Below are 25,047 nucleotides of genomic sequence, written 5' to 3'. Positions count from 1 at the left end.
ATTATGTAGTGATATGTTCGCTTACTTGGTACATGTATTGAAATTATTTTGAGCATTGATTTCACTTATGTTTAAATGAGAATTTTGAGTTTTTCTAAATCAGATTTTCACATAAGGAATAAAAAATTATGTTTGTTCCATATTAAAATACGTAGTTCAACTTCCAAAATTCATAAATTCATCTATTCCAAGAAAGTAAACATGCGATAGATGCATTCTTATTTAACATATATTATGTTTACGAATTACGAGTTAATGTACACGTGATAAATATGATAATATTTCATGTTATGCTTGAATACAAGAGGAAAATCTCAACATACATTTCCCTTTTGAGGATTAAAGTGATTAAAAATAAAACTCCGATTGACGTACTCAATTACAATTTACAACTCACACGAATCACGTAATGTTTGATTTGAGTTCACAACTTATAAATTCATCTTTTACTATTAGGTTTGGGTCATTTGAAGATTGTCTATTTCAACCAACTCATACCTATAGGAAAGGCAAATTACTTGTGAAATGCCTAATTCCCACAACCACAAAATTGGAATCCCATTTACTATGTATGGCACATATCCAAATTGGTGAGTGAACCATCGCCCTCAGATATAAACCAGCCACCACCAACCAATCTCCACCGTTGGATCTCCATATCAACCCCCTTTCCCCACGCTCACTCTACCCTTTAATCTCCACATGCGACACCATGCAACCGTCCAATTCCGTATCTTTTACAACAAACCAAACCGGACCTAGAAAATTATTTGAAAAAACATCACAAGCTCCGGCCCGACCGGCCGGTTCGAACCGAATATTTGAGAACGAAGAATTCACGCTTCTCGATGCCTGCTACAAAATTCCTTACCCCCGACCATCAATTTTGTAAAATAAATATTTTCGCAACGCACAAAAGAAAATTAAATTAACAAATATTTATTCTGTTGAATTTGATTTAATATTTACTTTTTGGGGAATATTTCTCTCCCTTCTATTTCTGGCTCTCTTTCAAGCCCTAAAATCTGAAACGATTTTTCCCCATTATTGTCCGAATCAAAAAAACCGTCACAAAAAGCTCACAATCCACACACACACACACACTCTCTCTCTCTCTCTCTCTCTCAGCAAACCAAACACATTCTTCATTTCCCTCACCTAAATTCTCAATTTTTTTCCACCATCATCAGCACCGTCCATTTCGCAATGGCGCAATTTGGACGGCTGTAATCGTCCGATCGCTCTGCGAGCTCAATCGCCACCACCACCACCGCCATAGGCGTCATCTGTTGTAACCTCTGATTCTATGTTAGCGGCTCCGTTTGGATGCGTGTATTGTTGGGTGGAGGATAAATGCATGTGGTTGTGGATCTAGGGTTTCAGAGCCTCGTGCTGGTGGCTTGTTTTTTGGTGCCGGTGATCGGCTTCTTCGTGGTCCGAAGGAAATGGCGCCTCGCGAAGGCCAGAACGGAGGAGATCAAGAGGCTTTTGATCTTGGCCAAGGAGGAAGCTGCTAGAGCTGAGTTTGAGGTCGCGGCTGGGTACGCCGCCGTTTCGGTAGCTGAGAATAAAGGTTCTTATTGCGCTGTTTGTTACTGCCCCACCACCACGCGCTGCGCCCGCTGCAAGGCGGTTCGGTACTGGTACGTTTTCTAAAAAAATGGATAATATTTTTTTTCTTCTAATTTCTATAATTTTAGGCTTGACCAATTTGTGCATTTCGGGTTTGTAATTATGTGATTTGCGTGGTAATTTTTTTCGTTTATTTACAATACATGTTTGGTAATTCTGAATTTTTGTGTGAAACCCACTTGTAATGTATTCGTTTTTCTGGGATGGATGGATTTTTCTTTTCGTGAATATGATTCAGTGGATGGTTTTTTGTCATTAATCTGATTCTGTACTTTTAATATGTCGAAAAAGCTAAAACTTGGGAAATCTGTATAGAGTTAACCCCTGATAGGGAGAAGGAATTTGATGAATTTATTTTGTATTGAATATTACCGAGCCTCCGATGAGTACCTACTAAGTAGGTGTTATGGGAAGTGGCTGTTATCAGAAAAAGAAAAATGGTTGAAGTGATAGGGCTATTAGTTACTAAGTTGTTACTACAACTGAGAAGGCAACGATTTGCTCATGATTAAGAACCATTAGAAGATCTTTTTTTGTTTTGTTTTTTTGTTTAACAGGCATACACAACTGATCTTCTGTTTCTTGTCAAAAATAAAAAAATAAAAAAGACGAACAGTCAAATAATGAAGAGAATGCCTTCAAACTTACTGACATCTTATGATCACATAAACTGTAGAGAGGAGTCGAGGCTTGAAAAAAAAAATCGACCTTAGATAATGCTGAATGATGAAAAAGAATCCTTGTAGCCAACCCCAATTAGATTTGAAGAAAAGTCTTGTGGAATTATTCAGTTCAATACTTGATGTCAGCTTTATTTCCTGGTTAAGCTATGGATCCCAAGGTTGAAAATGCCAAAGATACATGTACTTGCATGTTCTTTGTAATGACAGCAGTCAGGTCTTCATAGAGATTATCACATGATAGACTTAATAAGATTCTATTTCTGGTATCATGCAGTGTTCATCTCATTTGTTCTGGTGGCGATCATTAATGTCTTATTGCTTGATATTACTTTTTTCTGCACTCATACCAGTTAATAATAAGGTTAATTTACATTTTTGTTCCTTGTAATTTAGGCTCAATTCCATTTTAGTTGTTGTAGTTCTAATTTCAAAAACTTTGACATTTATAGTTTGTCAACATTTTCAATGCAATCCAAATTTACATTTCTGTCGTGTGGGTGACGACAAGGATAAAAAGGTGAACATAATTTGCCTTCATGATGGCCTGGTTCCATGCTACTGTCACACTTACTTTTTTCTCCTTGGTGACATCGGGGAAAAAAAATTAGCATTTCCCGCCAACCAACATCACAAAACTTACAAATTTGACTGCATTTAAAGCCTTAACAATCTGTAAGGGTAAATTTATTGAGACTAGAAGTCCAGGAACTACAGTCCTTAACCTAATAGTAACATTAACAGGTGACCTATTCAGTAAGCTGTAGTTTATTCAGGTGCACACACATGGCTCTTCGTGTGTTCTCTCTCTCTCTCTCTCTCTCTCTCTTGTGGGTTTCTATAATTGGTATAGTATTATATTTACAATATTGACATGACATCCAAATTCAATGTTTCAGTTCTGGGAAGTGTCAAATTATTCACTGGCGACAAGGTCACAAGGAAGAATGCCATCCTCCTAGTCATCAAAGTATTGACAGGGAAGGTGATGCTGGCCTGAACGTGGCCAAGAAAGACCTTGAAATTAATACTGACAAGATTGAAAACAGGCAGTCAGTTGAAAGATTCTCCGAGGAACCTGCATTGCCTAATCCCGGTTGCTCTCCAGAAGTTCAATGTATAACAGATGATGATAGTGAAGATGAATTTCTTTCCGAGAGGAAAGGAACAAATTCTACTTCAGAATCATCAGCTACCTCTTTTTCTGGATTTTCTACTTCTGCCAGCTGTACTGGATCTTCGGATGATGCTTCTGTCAGTGAGAGTGTTAGTTCATGTGAATCTGACAGACCAGATGGGCATCCATCTGCAAATGATTCCCTTGACATGCTACACACTTCCTTTAATGTTGACAACATTGAACAATCTAAGCCATTATCTCCAAAATTTGCTAGCTTGGTTGATTCTGTTAATGGTTTTGCTAAATTAGGTAAGTTAAGTCAGGCTAAACCTAGTTGCAATGATGGAGAGAACAAGCAGAGATCAAATTGTTCTTCAGATTTGAACAAAAGTAGCAGGAGTGAGGGTCCAGTTACCGAGTCTTGTACACCATCTTCTGGTTTCTGGGGGAGAACTCTCGATTCTGTAGGGTCCAGTAGTGATGTCCAGGTGTCCGATTCCAGTGTAGCCAGTAATAGCAAGGTACCTGGTTTTGGGTCTTCCTTACAGTTTTCTTTCAACTTGTCTGGAAATACTGCTCCTGCCTTGCATATGCTTGGCTCTGGGTCAAGTGGCACTATACTAGGGGATGCTCGTACAGATTGTTCAGAGCTCAACAAGTCAATTTATGGAGCTGATTTATCAGAGAAGATCAGTGGAGATGATCCTAAGGTCAGGAACTCCCCATCCCGGAACTGTAAAGGGTCGAATAATGAGGTTAATGGATCTAGCAGTGATTTACATGCCTTGAAGTCCAGAGCAGTTAATTCTACACCATCCTCCTCGCCTTCTGTTCATAAATCTATTCGCACTGAAAGAGTTTCAAAAGTTACAGATGCTTTGAATTCTAGTAGAATGCTACCCACAAGCTTGGAACGGTCCAACCATGCTGTTAATAACTGTGGCAGAACTTCAAATCTTTCAAAGTCTAGGGAAGTTGGATGTCCACCCAGTGTTTCTGATGCTCGTCTTGCATCTGCTGTTGAAAGTTCTTCACTTCCATGTGTAAAAGCTGGAAAAGTTGATTTTGTTGAGGCTAGGGATGCTGTTTCATCTCAAGTTACAAATTCTTCAAATGATAGGAATGGCTTGAAAACGTCTGTGTTTAAAGTTTTTGATCAGTTTAGAGGATCTAAAATATCAAAGCACTATCCTTTGGGAGTTGGGACTGAGATTGCAGGAAAACATATTGAGAAGGTTTGAGCTTTTATCCTTTCATAACGTACATGCCTTAACATTTTGCTGGTTTGCATTAAAATTTAGTTGATTATGCTTTTTGTTTCTGCAGGAACTTTTTTCATATGAATTATTTGTCAAGATTTACAATTGGAACAAGGTGGAATTGCGCCCTTCTGGCCTTATAAATTGTGGTAACAGGTAATGTCAAATGATACCTGTTTATGCGGCCATATTTGAAAAATTAACAAGTGCATAGAACTGAGTCGTTAAGTGATTCTGATTAGATCTTCATGAAGTCTTGTAGCTGTAACCTTGACTTTTGAATGCAATGTTTTGTTATTAAGGTGAATTTCTATGCTGCTACTTGTCTTTTTATATAGTTAGCATTACCAAGTTCCACATGTATGGTCTAATGCCTTCTGTCAATCCTCTACACCAGCAATGGGAAATGACCCTGTGTTTTGACACAATCATTCATTATTTAACTGAATTTTCTACAATTAGTCTGTGCAGACAACTTTACATATGTCTTGGTTGGTTTTTTTTCAAACAGCTTATATATATCAAAAGTTGGTTTTTCTATTGCTGTGGATTCGCCTTTTGTGTGAGAAGTGTTGTCATTCCCTTTTTAACATACTCTTTATTCCTATTTTGCAGCTGTTATGCCAATGCGGTGCTCCAGTGCTTGGCATTCACTCCACCTCTGACTGCTTATTTGCTTCAAGGACTCCATTCTAAAGTTTGTAAGTTTTCGGGCATGTTCTCCATTATGGATTTATATTGAATACTTGTTTAGTATGGTCGGTAGCTCTTATATTGTGTAAAGTTTATTGATGAGTCTTAATATGTTTCAGGTGTAAATAAGGAATGGTGTTTCATGTGTGAGTTTGAAAGTCTAGTTTCGAAGGCAAAGGAAGGAAAATCCCCTCTGTCTCCTATGGCAATACTTTCCCAGTTAAGAAATATTGGAAGTCAACTTGGTAATGGGAGAGAAGAAGATGCCCATGAATTTCTAAGGTGTCTCATACTATTCTATGCATGGAACCACACTATCACTCTTCCATCTTCTGGAAAATCCTTATATTAATTTAATAATTTAAATTGACAGGTATGCTATTGATATGATGCAATCTGTTTGTCTTATGGAAGCGGGATTAATGCATCGCGCTCTTTGAAAGAAGAAACAACTCTAATTGGCCTTACATTTGGAGGCTACCTTCGATCAAAGGTATGCATAGTAATGGGTCTGCTAGAGATTTAATGGTATTATAAATTATATACAACCAAGGGTAGCTCTGTTTTCTTGCCTGAATTCCGATGCTGTTTGATTGTTGACATCTCACTATTAATAATTGCCTCAATGGAACTTATAAATTTGATTTTATGGCCTGCAGATAGAATGCTCAAAGTGCCAAGGAAAGTCTGAGCGGCAGGAAAGAATGATGGATCTTACTGTTGAGATTGAGGGTGATATAGGAACCTTGGAAGAGGCTCTTCGACGGTTCACCAGTACTGAGACCTTGGATGGGGAGAACAAATACCAATGTAGCAGGTTAGTTGTATTTTGTTCCATAAGTCTACGAGCATCTATTGGTTTTTGTTACATAGTTAGTGTAGAATCACTGTTCTTTCAACTGAAAATTCTTTTTGCTATCATATTTCTGTTAGCTATATATTAAGTTTGCTTAAATTTTCTACATTTGATAGGTTATAACTGGTAAATCATTTTGGCAAAGCGTTCAATACTATAGCAAATTTACATTTTGATGAGATAATATGGGCAATAATGCTCTTTTACGCCTTAAGTTCAAACTGTGTGTGCTATAATGAAATTTGAAACCTGCTACTCTTTTTTTCCGATGATAATTGTCTGACATTTTGTTTTTAGAGCAAAAAGTGTAGAAAAAAGATGTCCTTGTTACATTTTTAGGATTGTGGCATAATGTATCATGTGAAAACATTGATTATATGTAAGCATAAAGTAATATCCATTAAATGTTCACCCTCTTTTCCCCTTTTGCAATCTGCCATGGTTGCTCATTGATCTGCCCTCAAAGTTTGAATAACTTTGATTGAAGTTTCTATTTTATAGCATTACTGGCTTCAAAATGCACTAACTTTGTTGGTGCTTTCAATATCCGATCAATCAGATGCAAATCGTATGAGAAGGCCAAAAAGAAGTTGACAATACTGGAAGCTCCCAATATCCTTACCATTGCACTGAAGCGTTTTCAGGTAATTGAGTTATTCAAGCATGAATTTTTAGTCTGGGCTGTTTGTATCTTATTTCTTTTATCTAATGTGCGTTTCCTGTAAAACAGTCGGGAAAATTTGGGAAGATCAATAAGCCTATTCGGTTTCCTGAGATCCTGGACTTGGCACCTTATATGAGTGGTACAAGTGATAAATCTCCAATATATAGACTCTACGGGGTGGTTGTTCACTTGGATATCATGAATGCCGCATTTTCTGGTCACTATGTGTGCTACGTTAAGAACTCCCACAACAAGTGGTTTAAGATCGATGACAGCACGGTATGTTATTTACAAAGTTGGTATTTAAATGTGGGTTGCAACTTTACTTATTCATTTTTGTTATTTAGCTTTGGGTTTTAGCTATATCTACTTCAAATCATGGGGTTATCTGAGTTATTTTACAGGGCTCTCTTACCTAGATTTACTGAAGGCCATACAACACAGGATAAGGTGTTCCCTGTAAACGTCAGTTAGTCTACCTCTAAAAAAAGAAGGAAAAACACTGAGAGTAGACAACAAAACAGAATTACAAGACAACAGCATTCCAATCTGAATAAATAGCATGAAAAGACCAATCTCGAAATTCAGAGGAAACCGAGACCAAAAACAAACTGTGTCTCACAAATGGCCCACATCCTCCCCTCTTACACCTTCAAAGATTTTTCTCCTCCACCCAAAGATTGGTCCTGTATGATTATAGGGATTTGTGTAACTGTGTTACAGTGATGAATTTTTATTTTACCTCTAATTCGGATGATAGGAGCTTTAGAAAAGTTCTCTAGAAAAATGGATTTGAGGTGAACAAGCATGAAGACTTTAGCGGTGCTTTAAATTTCGTAGTGATTGATGCATAATTAGCTAGCATCCAACCCTTACAGCACTTCAAATTGTATACTGAGCTAGTTAGCCCTGTCTCGTGTTTCCATTTCCTATGATTTTCTTATTTATTTGTTTCATGCATTACCAGACTATTGCAGTAATTTCGTATTCCAGTGCTTTCAATCAATAATGTGTTTAATGTGGTTGGGCAGGTAACAGCTGTTGAACTTGAAAACGTCTTGACGAAAGGGGCATACATGCTTCTTTATTCGAGGTGATGATGTCTTGCCCTTTATTGTTTTGTTCACATTGCCGCCTCTTTTTTAGTTTCTCTAATCTTTTTATTGTTTGGGCTTCCGACACCTATCTTGCAGGTGTTTGCCAAGGGCCCCAAGATTGATAAGAAACAGAATAATATCTCCTGATCCCAGACATAGAGCCATTCCTTCCTGGATTAGTGGAAAGACTACCAATTTGAAACCAAAATCCGTCTCACCGCATTCTAGCGTTGACCCATTCTTACCCAGTTCAAATCCTCCAGAGGATACAACGAGTTCTCAGCTGAAAAGGATTTTAGAAGAGGACTCATCAAGTGACAATTCTTCCCTTATCAGCAACAACTCTGACGAAGGTTCTTGTAGTACTGATAGCACTCGTGATTCTTCTAGCGCCGATGACTTGTCCGATTATATATTTGGTAATTCAGGACGTGGTTGGAGTAGCCCTTGGAGGAATTTTTCGGATTCTGACACTTCTTCCTCATCCTCTTCCTCACCCTCAAGTACGAAGCATTCACCACTCTCTGATTCAAACCGGTACGCTTCAGATGGTGCAATGACTCTTCCTTTTTTGCATTCTGACACCAGTAAACATTGTAGAAAGTTAGCAAGTAGTAGTAGTAGAAATAGGGAAACTGACTCGGAGAGATTAGGACCCGACTCTTTAAGGGATGTAAAATTTAAAAAATCAAGTAGGGAAAGAACGGTAAACATTTGATTATATCATATATATTATGTTCGAAATCGAAAGCTGCAAATAAAGAGATTGAGAGAAGCTGTATGTAATGTAACCCATTAGCAGGTTTTATTAAAAATCGGCCATGGCCTTTTTGCCAGTTACCCTTTTCAAGTCGCATTGAAGGACAGTTGCCCATCTGTGAGTTGGCGACTTCCAACGCTCAACGCAAGTGGAAGTCTGCTCTTGCATGGGCCATTGCCCACATTTCTCTTTATTTCTTTCTGCACTCCCAAATTCTGTTTGCCTCGCGAGAGTTCAAAGTCATTGCGAGATATTGCTGAACTTTCAATACCATCAGTGCATTACAAATCTTAAGGTTTATTAGGTTTTTTTATATATATTTTGTCCTTAAAGTTGAGGGTTTAATTATAAATCCCAAACACAGAAGATAAGTATTGCATACTTTTATAGGCGCCAGACATCAACTTCTTGCTTCTTTATCACTAATGGCCCCAACTACTTGAGACTGAATCGGTCTTCCCACACAATTTAATCATTGCTGGACCTAGTCTATGGGTGCAACACCCAAGTCTTTGATTTGCACTAAATGTTGCTTCTTCTTCTTTCGCTATGCGAGGTATCCACATTTTTATTCCAAGATGTGGGAATTTCGCACTTACATGGCTATCTAAGATATGGATAATGTCCAATTAAAGTATATATATACCATTTGTTACATAATCTCAATTATAATAATTACTTCGATAATACGCTATATTATAAGTTATAACCGGACAGTGTTGATCACTCGTCCATATAAAAGTCCCCATAATACATTTAGAGAAATATAAATCTCCAAATTTGCACGAGGGATTTATAACTTAAGAGGTTAATAACATTAATCTCCCTTACGCTGTTAATAGCATTAATCCCTGCACTCGAGGTCCTAAGTTTAACCCCCCTCCCTTAATAAGTAAATGCGCACCCAAACTTGGACCAAAGAAAAAACATGCTACCCAAACAATTCATAACCGAAACAGAGTCAAGCCTGGCTGAAGGCCAACCAAAAATAGAAAGTGGAGGTTGTCGGGTGGTTTTAGTAAAAGTGAGAGAGGTGCAGTGCAAAATGGATACGTATTTGGAATGTTGACCAAATGGCACGAGAGAAAGTCAAACTACTCGGGGCACGAGGGAACAGTATCACACAAGACGAGGAAAAGAGAAGCATGTTTGAGCAAATTTGAAGGAAGACAAGACCAGAACCAACGGCCCACACCACGACAAAACTAGCCCATACATGATAAACCCATCCCCCCTCCCCTAGGTTTCAACTTGAACGGTCAAACCGAAAGGGCAACCAGCACCGTACACGTGTACTCTGTTCAATGATGCCTGCCCTGACCCTCTTGCAAGTTGCTTGCACCCCCAACCCCACCCGTGCCCAACCCATTCCCTCATGTGGGCAGTGGACCCGCAGGGATGAGAATGGAGAATGGATCACTGATTTCATTACATTAGTTAACCACCGGATTAGAATCAAATATAAAGTTTTTTTAAATTTAAAAAAAAAAAACTAATTTCGAGTGTTAGATTAGAGTTTGAATTTGGCCATTTGATTAGGTGCATTATTATGATTATATACGCACGTACATTAAGTATACATATAAATGTACGTAGAATAATGTATATAGGGTGTAGATTCATAAATCTATACATAATTAAGGACAAAAATCGAAATACAATCTAATTCAATAAATATATATATATATATACTGACAAAAATACTTCCAAGTGTCGTATGCTGGTACCATGTAGTGGCCCCCCCCAACTTAGCTATTCACACATTTGGCACCCCCATTAAAAAAAAAAAAAAAATGTAGCTCTGGCTGTTAGGGCTATGTTGTTGTTTGATACGAGCCAGCTGAAAAGGAATTCAGTTTCAGATTACTCATCATGCATGCATGCATGCGTCCAAATTTGATGGCAAAGAAAGCATCAAGCATCCTGAATATATATATATATATATATCTTTTTAAGCTTTTCTTTTCCCAGAAACTCAAACTCATGAAAAAAGTCACACCGACCGCCGTACACTACACACAGCAAAATCCCTTGTGTTTCGGAGATGTCGAACAAAGCAGCAACAGTAGCATATCCTCTTCACGAATCATATCATATCATCCCTCCCAACTCTTCTTTTCGGCTGAAAGAGATTGCTCTCTCTCTCTCTCTCTCTCTCTCTCTCTCTCTGTGTTCATGCTTTTTCCTTAATCTCACCAATCTTAGTCATCGGCAAAATTTAAAAAGGCTGTATTTTGCCTTTCGTTTTTGCTTTGTGTTAAAAAAGAAGAAGAAGAAATTGAAATTGTTGGGCTTTTACTGTTTGTTTATTACTGGTTCATTTGCCTTTATTCTTCTCTCTCTAGAAGGTGGGTTAAATTTTCTCAGTTGTACAACTTTTTTTTTCCCAGTTGGACAATTTTTCTTTGTAAAAAGTAATAATAATTAACATGATTTTTTTAAAGTACATAATTAGTAGGAGAGTTAGGATATATAACCAATTTCAACGGTTGAACCATGCATACACAATTTTGGGTTACACCAAGATAACATCTGTACCGACACTCCTATATCTGATGCTACTTGAACTAAAGCTCATAGATAAACAGGTGAATTAAGATTCCATTAAGCCACAATTGTATATTTCCACCGTTGAAGAGAAGAAAGAGAACAATGTTGTAAATGTGGGCATGGCCCACATGATGAAAGTGAAGAAGCATTAGGAGCGTATGCATTGAAAAGTAAGACTTTGGTATGCATCCTAGTTCAAATGCATTGAAATTCTGCGTGAATTGGAAATTAACTTGATCTCAGTAGTTAGTTGGTACCATTATTGATAAGAAGAAAAACGTTTGATGTCTTTCACCTACAAAAAGAAGCGTTGATGAGAAAGTTAGGTGAAAATCCGAGAGAGAGTAGAATTTTAACAGTTATAACACTGACAGTCGTACTATTTGATACTTTCATATTCTGTCTATTTTACCGTCAAATTAAGCATGTGACATGCTATGGTATGTTGACAATACTTGAGGACATGCCATTGCCATAGCTAGCTATTGTCCATGCATGCATGCACTCACACATTATTGTGGGCATGTTCCTGGTGTTTTCTTGTAGCAATGCATGCTATCCATTCTAAAACATTATATATAATATGCCCTAAGAAATTAGAATTAAATAAGTACATGGCTAGAACCCACATGCATTCACGTAAATAATATATGAAAGGGAGAGACAAAAAAAAAAGATTCTTTGCTTTGCTTTGCTTTATTCTATCGTTAGGTGGAATATGGACTTACTTCTATTCTACCCCACCTATATTTTATTCATTTTAACGAATTAACAACAATTTAAGACATTCTCTTCTTGATTCTGCTGGTCAACTAGAAAGGTGACACGTACTTCATAGTTAGGTTAAAATCAATTTGCAACTTAATTTAAAACTAAACCATAACATGTTTTCCAATGTCTATGCTTTGTGTCTGCAAATATATGTACTTTCCTGCGCAATCTGATTAATTAATTACATCGTGAAACTAATGCATGGTTTTAATATTGTTCTCAGCTTGCTTAAGCGCCTAACTAACATGGTACACTTTCATCAAAGCCATATTGACAATATTTGTTTTTAAAATGACATCCATTTGCTGAGGTGGATTTGACATCAATCTCTATACTGTTGAAAAGAACGTGACCATTATCAAGAGGAATATAATCGATCTGATCATAAAATTTGGATTAAGGAATGAAATGCAGCACTTCTTATGGATTTTACAGTGAAGGAAGATGTATCTACACCTTCTTGCACCTTAATAGATTTGTTACTTTCCATGAAGCTCATTATTTAAAGGAGGTGGTATAATCTAAAACAAAAAACATGTAAGTGTTTATAGTATAAAAAAAAAAGGAACTGAGGCCAAGAGTCCATTGGTGGCTGCTAATGCTATCATAACGATCGCACAATCATTAGTCACATTAATCAAAGATTAAGGTGGGCGAAAACATGGTGATATAATGATGATTAGCAGAACAAAGCAGTCGAGAGAGAGAGAGAGAGAGAGAGAGAGAGAGAGAGAGGTTTGAAATTAAGCCAAAAAGAATGGTCAAGAAAGAGGGCGCCTGCCCACTTAAATAATTATATATATATGACTTATGCAGAATCTGATCATCTTTAACATGCGTCTAGATAAGGTGGCTTTATTCAAAACTTTAAAAAAAAAGAAGAGAAAACGTAAAAATAAAAACGAAAAAAAGGAAAATTTTGGTTTGGTGGCATTAGTTGTTCACCTGTCTGTCTGTGGGATGTACATTAATGCATGCGGGTAATATTCAAAGTTAATTTCCTTTGAAAAACATGGGTAGTTCAATTCAAATCTTTTTAAAATATGTTATCGATCGAGCATGATACAAGGTGGTTTTGCTGTCTTCCAAAGGTTAGGGTTTGGACAAAATAATAATCTTTTGGTTTTGGGGGTTTTTTTTTTTTTTTTTTTGGATATAACGTTTGATGATCAATGTGTTGTCACAAATGCACTTATTTGCGGTGGTTATATTATTACGTAGTATTAATTTACTCATGTTATAATATATGTATTTATTTATTAATAGTACACTTAAGTGAATTAGTAACACCACGTGACATTGTGATTATCACACTCAAAATTTATCCATAAGAAGTGCTCATGGTTTATCTTAATTGCCACTTAGGTACTGTGATTTTAATTTTGTAAATTTTGTCCATCTGGTTTACTTGTACTATCAATTTTAGTTAAATGTTCAATTTCCTTCCATCAGTATAACTTGGCGTCCACATGTAGTGATACAAATCTCTAATTAAAGCTTTAATTAGCATTCTTCCAACTTATTAAGTGGAAATGGACACATAAACATTAAAACACCTTTGTAAGTAAGGTGCATGCATGTGGTTTTGACCAAGATTAGTAAAAAGTACAACGGTAAAAATGACAAAATTGAAATCATAGTGACTATAACAACAATTATCATAAACTACATAAACTATTTGTGACTTTTGGGCTAAAAATAATAATATTTCCTTAACTTAAATGATAAGCAAGCGTTTGGTTTGCAAGGTAAAAAGTCTTGGGAATAAGAAAGTATTTTGTTCTTCATGTTTGGTAAGTCCAGACGTGACAAAAAAAGTTTATTGCCCCAAGGGAGGTGGAAAATGAAAACACATATAGCTTGAGTTTCGTTTTCCTCTTTCCAAGGTAAATCAATGCAAACAGTAATTAAGTTTTTCATGAGCAATATGCTCTCATTAGTAATTAAAAAAAATCATAGGAAGTCAAGCTAAGATATAACATTAAATTTTAATTTATTTCACTAATTAGGATGTGAAATTCAAATCAGCCTGGTTTTCATTGACATAAAGTTATGAAACCTCAATAGCATTGAGAAGATATGCATGATTGTTTTTTATTGTTGATGAACATGCATAAAAAAGATTAAATAATTGCATGACACTTTTTTAAAAGAAATTTTAAAGTGAGTTTAGATCTTGGATCCACGTGTCATATCATCACCATATCAATATAATGAGATATGCTATGACATTTCGACCTCAATGTTTCTCTTTGGACACTATGCCATCACCAACTAAATTTGACAAAGCTGCAAATGAATTTCCTGTCATCTTCAAACTCTATAGTATTCTTCAGAATAATCATGCCCCCCATCAAAAATTAATGCATATGGTCGTAGGCCATAGTCAAGATTGCATGAAAGGAAAGGTTCAACACATATATATTATTAATTAAATTATATACTACTACTGAATTTACAATGTTCACAAGTTTGAATCCCTTTTTTTGGGAATGAAATAAAAAATAAAAAGTTCTAAACTTCAAGCTCACCCTCAAATCACAAGTTTAAATTATAAACTACTGCTGATGATGTCTTGTTTGGCTCCTTCTACAAGTTTTGATCAAACAAATGAGCTATATATGTTATAGCTAGCTAATTAGTAGATTTTGTTAATCTATTCTTTAATAACTTAAGCTTTTAAAAGACATAATCATATTCTTCTTTGAGATTAAAGTATAAATTCCCAGAGAAATGTCACGCCTCGACCCATAATCTGAAGAGCTAGGGTTAAAAACTTCCAATTCCCATACCCACATTTTATTTATTGGTTGACATCATGGTATGGATATACTTCCCGTATTTCAATTAATCCAACCCCTTGATTATGTATAACATCAAACACATCATTGGATTAGTATTAACCATCTACAATGCGATTCAATTCTACTTCATAAACACATCATTGCATGCATGTGCGTCTATGCATCTCTTATATTGTGCTCTAGTTGTAGAAAACAGAAGTATCCCCTCAAATAAGTTTGAACTTCATGGCCCTCCTCTGCTTTTTATTTTTAAACACAAATTTGCTTAGACACACATGCATGCAAATCCACTCGTTAATTTGATCACAATTGAAATTCTGCAAGTACAGCCATCCCATACACATAAAAACACCATGGCCCATATGATCACTAAACATATATGCACTTTAGCAACAACTAGAAACATGGCATGATGGCCTCTCTCTGCAACGTCAAGAAGCCAATCACTTCATCCAAAGGTATTTTCTTTTCGTTTTTGTTTCTTTCCAAAGAGGTGCATGCAGCAGTGGCACTCAAGAATCCACACACACACACAAAATAAATAAATAAATAAACAAAAGAGAAAAAGAAATTAGAGGCTCGGGACGAGCCACCTTTGGCTTTTATGATGTTTTGCTTTTTTTCCCATCAAAGAAAGGATGGGAGCAAAGTAAGATGAAGACAAACGAAAGTACATAATATCAGATCAGATTGGAAAAAAATAAAGAAAAGAAAAAGAAGCAAAATATAGAGAAGAAATAAAGTCGAAAGAAGTGTTCTTATCAGAGAAAGAAGACCATTTAATTGCCTATTGGATAAAGCAATAACTCTCTCTCTCTCTCTCTCTCTCTCTGTGAGAGGAGGAGAGAGAGAGTGTTGTGTGAAAGGAAACCTACTGGACTGGCAAGCACAAACCCCAGCCACGTTTGTGCACTGTCATACACTCTATCCAAATCCAGAAGAAAATCAAGAAAAAGAAATTCAAACCGAATCACAGGCCTTATCTTTTATCTTTGAGGGAGCCAGTGGTGCTGCTGCTGCTGCTGCTTCTGCTTCTGCAGCTGTTGCAGAGAAACCAGCTAAGCCTAGACTCTGCTCTCAGCAGAATCAAATAGTACTCCCCACCCATTAGCCATCAGATTTTGGAGATAGTCATTCCAAACTTCAAAGCAAAGAAATCATAAACCCCATTCAAAGACAACCACAAATCCATAACCAAAGAAAAGCAACTCTGAATTTTCATTTCAGACTTTTGACACCACCGAAGAGCCAAGAGCCAAGAGCCAACCCAAACTCATTAAAGATCCCACAACAGCAGCTGATGGTATAAGCTCAGACAAGACAACATACTCCATTGAGTTGTCTTTACACACTAACACCAAAACTCACCACTTTCATAATTTCTATCCTGAAAAAAACAAAAAATAAACCCCAGCATTGTTTATTTTATTTTTATTATTATTTATGTTTAAAACCTACACTGTTCAAAAATTCATAATCTCCTTTCATATTTTGATCAAAACACCACCACTAATTAGCATCTGCATAATAATTACACACATTTGTCCAAAGAAACAGCTTCTAAATTCTAAATTAACAAAATTAACAGAAACAGTAACTTAACTTCCAAGTTCCCAAATTTTGATATTAAAAAACACTACTATTAATTAACATCTAAATAATAATAATAATAATAATAGAAATAAAATTTTGAGCAAAAGAACAGCACCCAGAAGAAGGCAACAGAGTAAGAGAAACAGCTTCTAAGTTCTCAATTCACAGTAACCACTAAGTACCCATTTCAAGGGAAACCCACAAAAAAAAAAAAAAAAAAACCCACCAAAAAAAAAGAAGAAAATTAATTAACATTTTCAGTAAGGCGGTGGAGGTGGTGGTTGCCTTGCAGTTGGAGCCCAGAGGATATCAGTAGGCAAGTGACAGCTATACATGGACATCCCACATGACTGCGATGACGGCGGCGCGTGGCCCCCACTCTCCACACCCCCAGACAACGGCGGCGAGTGGGCATCGCCCGAACCCGAGTTCCTAACCGCCTCGTCTTCCCCGGGAAGCCGATGATAAGACGGGTTGTTAAACGACGCGGCGATGACGTACACAGTCCCAGCCGCCACGAGGGCCCCGGCCACTAAGCCGCCGACGATCTGGCCTTGCGGGCCGGCGAGGGAGATGGTGAAGCCGCTGGGGACGGAGACGGGGCAGGACGGCGTGGTTTGGGGCAGGAAGGTGGCGGAGATTGACAGGATGTCGAAGCGGCCGTGAAAAGTAACGGTAGCTCCGGGTGTAGTTGACGGTTGACGGAGTGTGACGTTAGCAACGGTTCCGGAGCCGGTGAGAATGCAGAGGCCGATATTTTTGCGGCAGCAGAAGCGGGAGACGGCCTCGACGATGTCGCTTCCTCCCGGGACTTCGAGAATGTAGGGGCTCATAGGGGGCTCTGAGTCTCGGGTGATGATGACAGGAGGTTTGGGCTTGTTTTTGGAGCCAGGTGGACGGCCTCTGGGCCGTCGGATGACTTCGATGGTGGCGCCATCGGCAGATGGGTTGGAAGGGTCGGCGGCGGCGGAGGACTTGGGGTTTTGGGCGGAGGGGTTGGTGGTGACAGTGGCGGTGCCGCTGCTGGTGCGGCTGGTGTCTTCTTCCTCGGAAGTTTGGCATTCGCGATGGGTGGTGATGGCTTGGAATGGGTTTGGAAAGTGGTGGTGCTGGGTTTGGGTTTGGGTTTGGTGGTGTTGCTGGGTTTGGTGTTGTAGGTGGTGGGGGTGGTGAAGCTTGGAGAACATGCTTTGAGTTTCACCCTTGGTGTCAACATATTCACCTTTCATCTTTGTTTATGTATTTTTGTTGTTTATTTTTTGGGATTTTGGGTTTTTTCTCTCTCTCAATCTATAGCTAAAACTAGGCTAGGTGTGTGATTGGTCGGTGGCTTTTGTTGTTGTTGATATATGAATAAAAAAAAGAAGGGAAGGAGGCGGGGGATTTTGGGGTGATGGGTTTTTATGGATTTTGCTTGGATTTTGTTTATGAGGTTGATAGAGAGGGAGGGAGGGAGGGAGGAGGCAAAGAGAGATCGAGGAAGAGGAGAGTAGGAGTGGTGTTCGGATTTCTTTATAATAAAATTGAGGATGAGGATCATGCTATGTATGCAACCAGACCAATGAGAGAGAAAGAGAGAGGAAAGAGAGGAGAGAGAGGGAAGGGGGAGGTGGGTGAGCTTGGAAACTAAGTAAAGACTAATGGCGCCGCTGGTTGGAAGAGCTAAAGTAGGGTCCACACATCACGCATGAGAGAGAGAGAGAGATGTACAGCAGTCATTGAGGAAAATCAGAAAAATGGGTATTGGTTAGCTCAACCCTTTGTTGCACCGCCTTACTATTCTTTTCTTCCAAGTTTGAGAGAGAGGAGAGAGAGAGAGGTGGGATGAGTCTTTGAGGGCCTTCCTAATCCCGACCGAGTGGATTGAAAGTGACTGGGATTGATGGTCTAGTTTTGGGCAATGGGGGATGCCTTCAATATTTTGCTTGTTTTCTTCTCTCTCTAGCTATCATTAGCACCATACCCCTCTAGCTAGCCTGTGCTGATTGGACTGGACTGGACTGGACTGCACTGCACTGTCATGCATTCTTAATCCCAACCCAACCCACAAAAAGATTCAAAGACAAAGAAATGGAAGATTGGCTTGTTTAATTTCATGCGCTTTAAAAAGGGATGAAAACATGTGTTAAGCCTTGATCAAAGGGGGAGGAGGTTCAAAGCTCATTATCATCATTTTGCTTAGACATCAATATTCAATCCCCCATTTGTGTATATTATATGGGATCTAGAAGAAGTTTGGATTTGTCACTTTCCCCAACTCAGAAAGATTAGGGTACTTTTTTTATATTTTTTATTTGGTTTGTTGCCAATTTAAAACCAATGCAGATGTATAAGCTAAACAAAAAACAAAAGTGGACCACACTCTGTGTCAGTAAGCATGATTAATGGACGGCCATGGCCAAAAGAGTTGTCCTTGCGTATAATGAGGACACTCTTTGAGCATGTACATACAGCACAAATCAAGTCCGCAACAAGGTAATCCTGTTCCTATCCTAGTTTGGTATGTGAATTAGTTGTCTTAAAACTTATTAAATATTTGCTTAACTACTAGTTTTTATTGTATTGTAATAACTATTACGGAAAGCAGTCAAAGTCAATGCACCTTTCTTCTAGTATCACCATCAAGGTTGGGGTTTAATAATGGGATGCCAATTGGGTGGTGTTCGTTAATAAATAGATCGGAAATCTCCAATTCAAATACGACTTTTTTTCATTAAATAAGTCAGAAATATCTAATTCAAATATGACACGTGTATAAAACGGGAAACAAGACACTACTTGCGTAACTTGTTTATGAAATGAATTGGGTGCCAATAGAGATGGTAGAAATTCCTGTCAGGCCCCCAACCTTGATACATGGCGATTTCGGAGCAAAGCGGGGATGGAGTACGGGGATTCCTGAATTTTAAAAATCTTCGTCGAATATGGGGCGGAGATGATATTGACATTTCCGTTTCCGAACCCGGCTTGATATATAAATACTTAAATAATCAATATACTTAATACTTCACATTCCATCTATAAAAAAAATAGAATTAACCCTAATACTTATTGTGTGGCATCTGCTCTCACCCTCTCTCATTTTTGTTTCCTTCTTACATCGATGTATCTTTCTCTGCTTATTCTTCTTTTCCACCCCCTCTCTCCTTCTTCTTCTTTTCCTCCTCCCATTATTCATGTACACACATCTTTCTCTTAATATCATGTTTCTTTTTTTTGCTCTGAATTTTTGTTGTTAGTAAATTTGATAAATAGAAACCCATTTCAACTATAAACATTGTTGATAAGTGGAAATGGGTGCAAAGTTATAATTGGTATGATTTGATAAATTATGGATTTTTAGATGCCTTAGCTATTCAAGATCAGACTTGTAATATTTTTTTGGTAACAAATAAGGCTAAGCCCATGAGCTCTTCCATTTTGGCATGGAAGATTTCAGGGTGGGGATGGGAGATATCCTCCGACGGGACGAGAAAGGGATTCCCAAACCTCTTAAACGGGACGGGGAGGGATGAGAAGTAGGGACCGGGATGGTATTGTAATACATGGCCCCTACCCGGTTAGTTGTCATCCCTAGTGCCAACGGTCTAACCTAGTGAAAAATGGCCTTAAATTGCAGACCAGTGGTCTCATGTTCAAACCTCCATAACGATAGTGTATGTGTGTGTTGTGTGTGAAAAACCTCTTTCCCCTTGTAGTTTAAACTATGACTGGTTTTTTTTATTAAAAAAAGAAAAAGAAAAAGAATTTGGTTGAATTGTTATTTAGATTAACTTATTAACCAATTTAACTCATTTAATCATCTTAACCTATTAAGCATATTTAAACTCATTTAATCTATTAAGTATTTATATTTATCAATAACGTAACTCAAATTTTTTTATAAGTAAAAATTACAAAGAGAATACTCGGGGGCAAATTAACGTAAGGGAATCCCAAAGAGCACCGAAGGTCGTTTGAGGTGGAAGAGAATGTATCCAAATATGTCTAGTGTGGATGCTATGAGCAGACAACGCATTTGCCACAACATTGGCATCTTGGAAAACATTGGAGAAGGAAATAGTCTCAAATCAAGGGATAAGATTATGCACATTGTGCACAATGGTAGCTAAGTGCCACGAAGTATTTATTTTGGTATTATTGGCGTCGATCATGAGCTTAGAATCACCCTCCACTTGAAATTTGGTAATATGTTTTGCCTTGATTAGGAGAAGATCATCTAGTAAAGCTTGTCCTTGTGCTATCAACATATCAGTGTATCAGAGTAGATAGAGGTACATGTAGGATTGCTTATAACAAAATCCGATGCAGCCTGAGTAGCATGCTGGATTGAGCCGTCAAAATTGAGTTTGTGGCAGAGTGAGGAAGGGGTGGACGCCGTGTGATGGGAGCGCATAAGCCATAAAGAGTTGGACTACTCTTATATGATAGGAGGAGTGAGCCTTGTCACAAGTCACATGTAGGAACGTTTCACCAATGTGTTGTGCAATCATGATAACCTCAAATACAATAACAATCTTATAATAATTTTGTAAAATTTTTACAAAAAATACAAACTAAATGCAAAAAAAATATATAATTCTAACCAAATTAAAATTAAAATTTAAAAAAAGTTAAATGTGGCTTGTTGACATCCCTTTTATTAAATAGGTTGATCGATTGACCCAAAAATAAACAAGTTAACTGATTAATATGAAACTCTTCCATTATTTACTAATTAGGGCTAACGATAAAAGACATTCTGTAGGTTTGGGGTTGTTCTCAATATATTCCACAGTGTATCAATTTTATCAATTTACACTCTTACGTTTGCAACATCGTCCAATTTTATCATTCTATTAAGTTGACTGTGTGGTCAATAGTTAAATGCTAACGTGTTTATTGTGGGACTCACCTACTAACCAACCAGTTTCTAGATTTTATTATTATTATATAAAATGATAAAATAACATCAATTTTTTTTTAAAAGTCGTCTTCCTCCCCGAAGCCAACAAACCCAGCAAGCACCCCTTGTGCACCCACTCTCGCCCCGCACCAACCCCATCACCATCCCTCTCTTCATCCCGCTCTCTCTCTCTCTCTCTCTCCTCTTCCCAGTAGATTTGTGCTTGCTTTTGGAGCTCTGACTCCTTTTTTGGGCTAGAGTATGAACTCTAAGAAAAATGGCTCTCACTTCACTTCAAGCTTTGAAGGGATAGTAATAATCATATATTTGGCAGTTCAATGACCTCCTTTAAGCCTAAAGAAATTTAAGACAATAATTAGGTAATACTAACCCAGATAGAAACAGCAAACGTAAGAGTGTAAATTGATAAAATTAATACCTTAGGGTCCATATTGAGAACTACCCTAAACTTGCAGGGTGTCTTTTGTCGTTAGTCTTACTAACTATGTTTTTACCTCTATATTGTCAAAGAATATAAGAGCATCTTCAAGAGACTTTCTACTCTTTTATCCCTAGCTATTGTGGCAAAAAAGAAGGAAAAACAACACTCCAACAGCGTTGCTATCTTTCTCGCCATTTTGGCTTGCTACATCTAGTAAGGATGAGAGAGAAATTCAAGGCTCGTCAAATCTGAAAGTTGAGAGAGAGAGAGAGAGAGAGAGGTGTTCAGTGGGCTACTTTTCATTTTGGGTTTTTATTTTATTTTATTATTTTTTAATGAATTAAAAATAATAAAATATTTGAGGTTAGTTAAAATAGAGAGACCACATTTTAAGTGGTTAACTATTTAAGTTAGAATTTGAATAAAATTTGAAAACACTAGTGGAGATGCTCTAATAATGTTACTAAGAAAACTATGTTAGTCAATCCTGTATAGCTATATCCCACATGTCCAAAAAAAAATAATAATAATAAAATCCCACGTGTCCTACTTTGTTCTAGAAAATTAGAATAGACAACGACTGGGGTTTGTTTCGTTGTCTGTACAGTGAACGATCTGTTTCTATTTTGGGTCAAAAGTGAACGAATTCTTTTGGCTAGCCAATTTTTTTACGCAACGACTATCGAGTTTTAGAAACAAATGGAAGTTGTTCTTTGCGGTGGCTAAGGCCGTTGCCACCCCTTGTACTCGAATTAGGTCCACATACATTAGAGTTGTTTCGAATATCACTTTGTCAAAATAATAATAAGTCTAGGCCATAAACTTCAAACCCTATATCAGTAGAGCAAATGACTCACTATGAAAAGTTTTATTAAGAGTACTTATCGCATTAAAAAGTTAAGGTATCTAATCTAAACTCATAAGGAGTTGGACTACTCCAACATTGTCGATTGATTTTGAGATGTAATCTCAACTTCATTCAGCTGTGGGCAAACTCTGGAAACAAATACTGAACAAAATAGTCTCTACATAATTAAATTGCTATATATAGTTTTTCATAATAAGAAATTAAAACTAATAATATTCTTGCTTGGACCTTCAAAGAGTAACAACCAGCGACCAGTTTGCATATATTCCTTTGTTTATATGCTTGTCTGTATTGTGGGGGTGACAAAGATTTTGCTGATGCAACTTGTAAGTCGGTGAGACACCATCTTAGAACAGCCTTTGGCAGTTGTTGCACATGCTGACAACCGACTCAAATATACAAAATAAAGTTCAGATGATCATTGCTTTCACAACAATGGCAATGCTTTGCTCACAAGCCAATGGGCATGGACCATGGACTCAAATTAAAGCAATCGATCCTTGCCATTTTGGTATTCAATTTCCCTTTATTTTTGAACAAAAGAACCCCAATGTCAAACCCTAATTGGGTAATGGAATAATTTGATATCCTACTACAAGTTTTAAGTAACTTAGTGCTGTTAAGACTTGCCTATTTGAGATTCGAGAAAGAAGTCACAATCTATGACTTTTTTTAGGCTTTAATGGACAAGGAATGACGGGTTCGAATATGAGACATTTGTAACACGAGAAAGAGAAATATACAAAATACAGAGATGATACATAAGGATACCACTTGCTGTATATTACTGTATATCCATCACACGATGATGAAGTGCACGACATTATTGTCAGAAACAGAGATGTTTGACTGTTTGTATTCCAGGGCTCATGGCCACCGAAGTATTACTAGTTCTTTGGACTTTTTCCATTTGGTTTGTTTGACTGCTTGAGAAGATTTAAATCTCCTTTGCAAGTTGCAAGCCATTTAGGGAAGGGAGACATTGAAACTAGCCATTTTGTACATTTTTGTCCTCCTTACGTTTAGAAAATAAAGAAAGAAAAAGAAAGAAAGAAAGACCCTAATTTTATAGAAAGTAAATTAGTTTATTTAATCTCGATTAAAGTTCACAAACTCAGGGCAAAAGAGAGTCCAATTTTGTTTTTAAAATCAAACCTTGATAAAAAAAAAAAAAAAAAAAAAAAATTCTAGATGAAAAAAGTTTTCCTTCAACTTAAAATTTCAGAAAATTCTTCTAAAATTCCAAATAATCCAAATGAAATTATTATCACTGAAGTTTCAAACCCTCCCTCTCAAATAATTCATTACAAAGAAGAAAATAAAGATGTTATGCCATCACTCTTATGAACATTATTGATGTACATAATGATCACGATAACGACATTGTTCTATAGTAGCAAAAAAATTTACTAGACAAAAGTCGGTCCAAGTTGGCGGGTAAGAATATTTCCATTTTTCCAAGCTAAAAAGAATAAGACTTGAATCAAACGTAAAGAGATTGCAATTTGCGAAAAGATGGCTCCCCATAGAAAGCCCTATAGCCTCCTAGGTGCCTATGAGGCTACCCACTCTCTCACTTTGGAAAAGAGTCTTTAGAAGGGTGTCTCGACTCAAGGTTAAAGTGAGCTGCGTGATTTTGAAGTAGGTACTTGCTTTCAGTTAAAAGCAAAAGTAAATTTTAGAATCACTGTTAAAAGAAGTTAAACACCTCCTGTCAAATTCTAACTCCTTCGAACTTTGGACAGATCATCAACTCTGCTGAATCATATAAAGTTTTGTTATATATAATATTCTTCAAATTTACATGAATCATAAATCTTCTAGTTTTTCTTGAATGAGGGATGCCCTTATTTCTCCCAAAACACCCCAAAAAAGAGAGTATACATTCCCACTTTATAATCAAAATTACTTTGTTCTAGTTTTCTTTGGATTAATTTTTTATTATTATACCATTAAAATGATTCCAATTCATGATTTTTCATACGTTTGTTAACACATAAACACATAAGGGAATCAAAAGTTATTCGGGTTTCATGTTAAAGTCGATCATCAAATACCCTCAAAATTAGGAATAAGATCAACTAGGAGAGTAGTTGATCCATTTCCAATTCCTTGATTCCCTATCTAAGTTTTATGATCTATGACTTCTCCAATCATGGTAAGTAAAAATTGATCAATCTTAAACCCTAAAGTTATATTGATTTTATACACTCAAAGAACATATAAGACAAGATACTATTTTTTCACTTTCAAAAAGCAAAGACATGAATAAATTGTCAATAATGACAGTTTTGAATACACAAACATCACGCTGTAAAAAGTCCGGTTGTGAATGTTTAGCCGTAACTGTTAAAGTTGATTTTCTCACAAACC

General features: G+C 37.0%; 2 protein-coding genes across 2 annotated transcripts; one reads left to right on the top strand and one right to left on the bottom strand.

Annotated features, from left to right (window-relative positions):
* Nucleotides 1–1,046: 1,046 nt before the first annotated feature.
* On the top strand, nt 1,047–8,837 carry UBP16 (ubiquitin-specific protease 16). Its single transcript, XM_008221064.3, is given in 12 exon segments — nt 1,047–1,643; nt 3,212–4,667; nt 4,759–4,847; nt 5,307–5,392; nt 5,504–5,666; nt 5,758–5,795; nt 5,798–5,877; nt 6,044–6,201; nt 6,800–6,884; nt 6,971–7,183; nt 7,936–7,997; nt 8,098–8,837. Coding segments are annotated over 12 exon segments (3,342 nt in total). The 5' UTR covers nt 1,047–1,353; the 3' UTR covers nt 8,720–8,837.
* A 7,647-nt stretch (nt 8,838–16,484) lies between these two features.
* Nucleotides 16,485–18,239, bottom strand: LOC103319510 (AT-hook motif nuclear-localized protein 17). Its single transcript, XM_008221063.2, has one exon. The coding sequence runs from the start codon at nt 17,706–17,708 to the stop codon at nt 16,737–16,739; it is 972 nt and encodes a 323-aa protein (XP_008219285.2). The 5' UTR covers nt 17,709–18,239; the 3' UTR covers nt 16,485–16,736.
* Nucleotides 18,240–25,047: the final 6,808 nt, after the last annotated feature.

Source organism: Prunus mume, linkage group LG2, assembly GCF_029339155.1.
Source record: "Prunus mume cultivar Tortuosa linkage group LG2, ASM2933915v1, whole genome shotgun sequence".
Taxonomy (NCBI): Eukaryota; Viridiplantae; Streptophyta; class Magnoliopsida; order Rosales; family Rosaceae; genus Prunus; species Prunus mume.
Note: the sequence above shows the minus strand (reverse complement) of the source record. Positions and strands in the feature narration are given on the sequence as shown.